Genomic DNA, 1677 nt, shown 5'->3' on the forward strand with positions numbered 1-1677 from the left:
CTTTCCTCTCCCCCAGGTAAAATGTGTTTCAAATACATTTGTTCAGATTTAATTTGACTCTCCTCTTCAGGTTCTGACTTGTCCAGAGCATGACCAGGAGAAACTGCAGTTCTACTGTAGGTCCTGTCAGCGGCTGCTCTGCCCGCTCTGCAAACTGCGCCGCATCCACACCGGACACAAAATCCTCCCAGTGGCCCAGGCATACCAAGCCCTGAAGGTATGACTCTGAGTCTGACATGATCTGAACTAGGTTTCTCTAAATGTCCTGCAAATTGCAATGGTGTGGTTCTCTACCATTTAAAATTCAATTATTGAGTTTCGATGAAGTGAAGTGACGCACTGACATCTAAAAACAGTTTTAAAAAGAAGCCAAGCAACGTACAATGTGCAGTAATGCAGAACCGTTCAGTAAATGGTCTAATGTAGAGTTAATGTAAGACTGTGTGTAACAATTAAGCTGTCTGATGTGTATTTGTGGTCTATTTGACAGGAGAAGATTACAAAGGAGATGAACTACATTCTGTCCAACCAGGACACAGTTCTGGCTCAGATTACCCAGCTGGAGAGCGCCATCACTCAGACTGAGGTGATTAATAGTTAGGGCTCACAAAATGTTGCTGAACATGGATGTAACACCAAGCAGCAGCTAAATACCAACAAAATTGCCAAGGTTCCTGTCTGTTAATTTAACAAATATAAGGACATCTGAACTGTTATTAATGTAGTTGTCAACAAACAGATAATGAAAACTCATGAAGTTACTAGATTCCTCCTGGAGCTTTCAACTTCATCTCATGGTCTTCATCAGCTGACTGCATTTGTTTGTTACAGTGAAGAAGAAGTATAAATAAGCACTAAATATTAATATAAAAATATGAAGACATACTGTACCCTCTGCAAATACACCTGTGTTATATTATATTGTCATTCATTATCTGTTTATCCAGCAGTTATTGATGCTTCACAGGAGTTATAGCCTAGTCGCTGACAAATACAGTTATTAATACACACAAAAATATTCTTATATATGCATTCAAATACATTATAGTGTGTTATAAATTATATATTTACTGCTTATATACTACTTATAGATGCTATATATAAATATTACTGTGTTAAAATATTAACCCAACAGGTGATTCTACAATGAAAACACGGAGCCAGCTTCAACCAATCAAATTTTATTGGTCATTTGGATGCTACTACTATAATAATATTATACTACTTATAGTATAATGATATTGTGTGCAACCACTTCCCATTTTCTGTGTGATCTAACGTGTCTGAGCTTGTTCTCCACTCAACTGTTTTTCTTTCTTTTCCTAATATGAACATGTTGTACTGAAATCCGTACTTACGTAACAATAAAGATAGATGCTTTCCTGTTGTAGGTACAACCCTGCAAGACAAGTTCTGTTTCATGCCACAGATGAAAGCGTAGCTACAAATGTGCTCATGAAAGATGATGAAAATCAAGATTGCACACAGATGAAGAAACACAGTGCACAGTAGTAATCTGTCCATTATAAAGTTCTTATTTGGAATCTGCCTCATGTGAAGGCAGACACATTTTTACCAATTAATTTAATCTTATTGATTAATCTCGGCCTTCTCATAGAAAAAGCCTTATTAATCAACCGGACTTAAAGGTGATTTCAGTTAGCACCAGTTGGCTGT

The 1677-nt window shown here is 37.0% G+C and overlaps 1 protein-coding gene across 1 annotated transcript; it reads left to right on the forward strand.

Annotated features, from left to right (window-relative positions):
- Positions 1–70: 70 nt before the first annotated feature.
- LOC111665652 (tripartite motif-containing protein 46-like) lies at positions 71–710 on the forward strand (the record flags this gene model as incomplete). The annotated part of the gene is made up of 2 exons (XM_023420726.2): positions 71–217; positions 491–710. Coding segments are annotated over 2 exons (258 nt in total), but the record flags the coding sequence as incomplete, so codon positions are not given.
- Between the last annotated feature and the right edge of the window lie 967 nt (positions 711–1677).

Source organism: Seriola lalandi, unplaced genomic scaffold (genome assembly GCF_002814215.2).
Source record: "Seriola lalandi dorsalis isolate HSWRI2012SDOR001 ecotype SW California unplaced genomic scaffold, Sedor1 jcf7180002002338, whole genome shotgun sequence".
Classification (NCBI taxonomy): domain Eukaryota; kingdom Metazoa; phylum Chordata; class Actinopteri; order Carangiformes; family Carangidae; genus Seriola; species Seriola lalandi.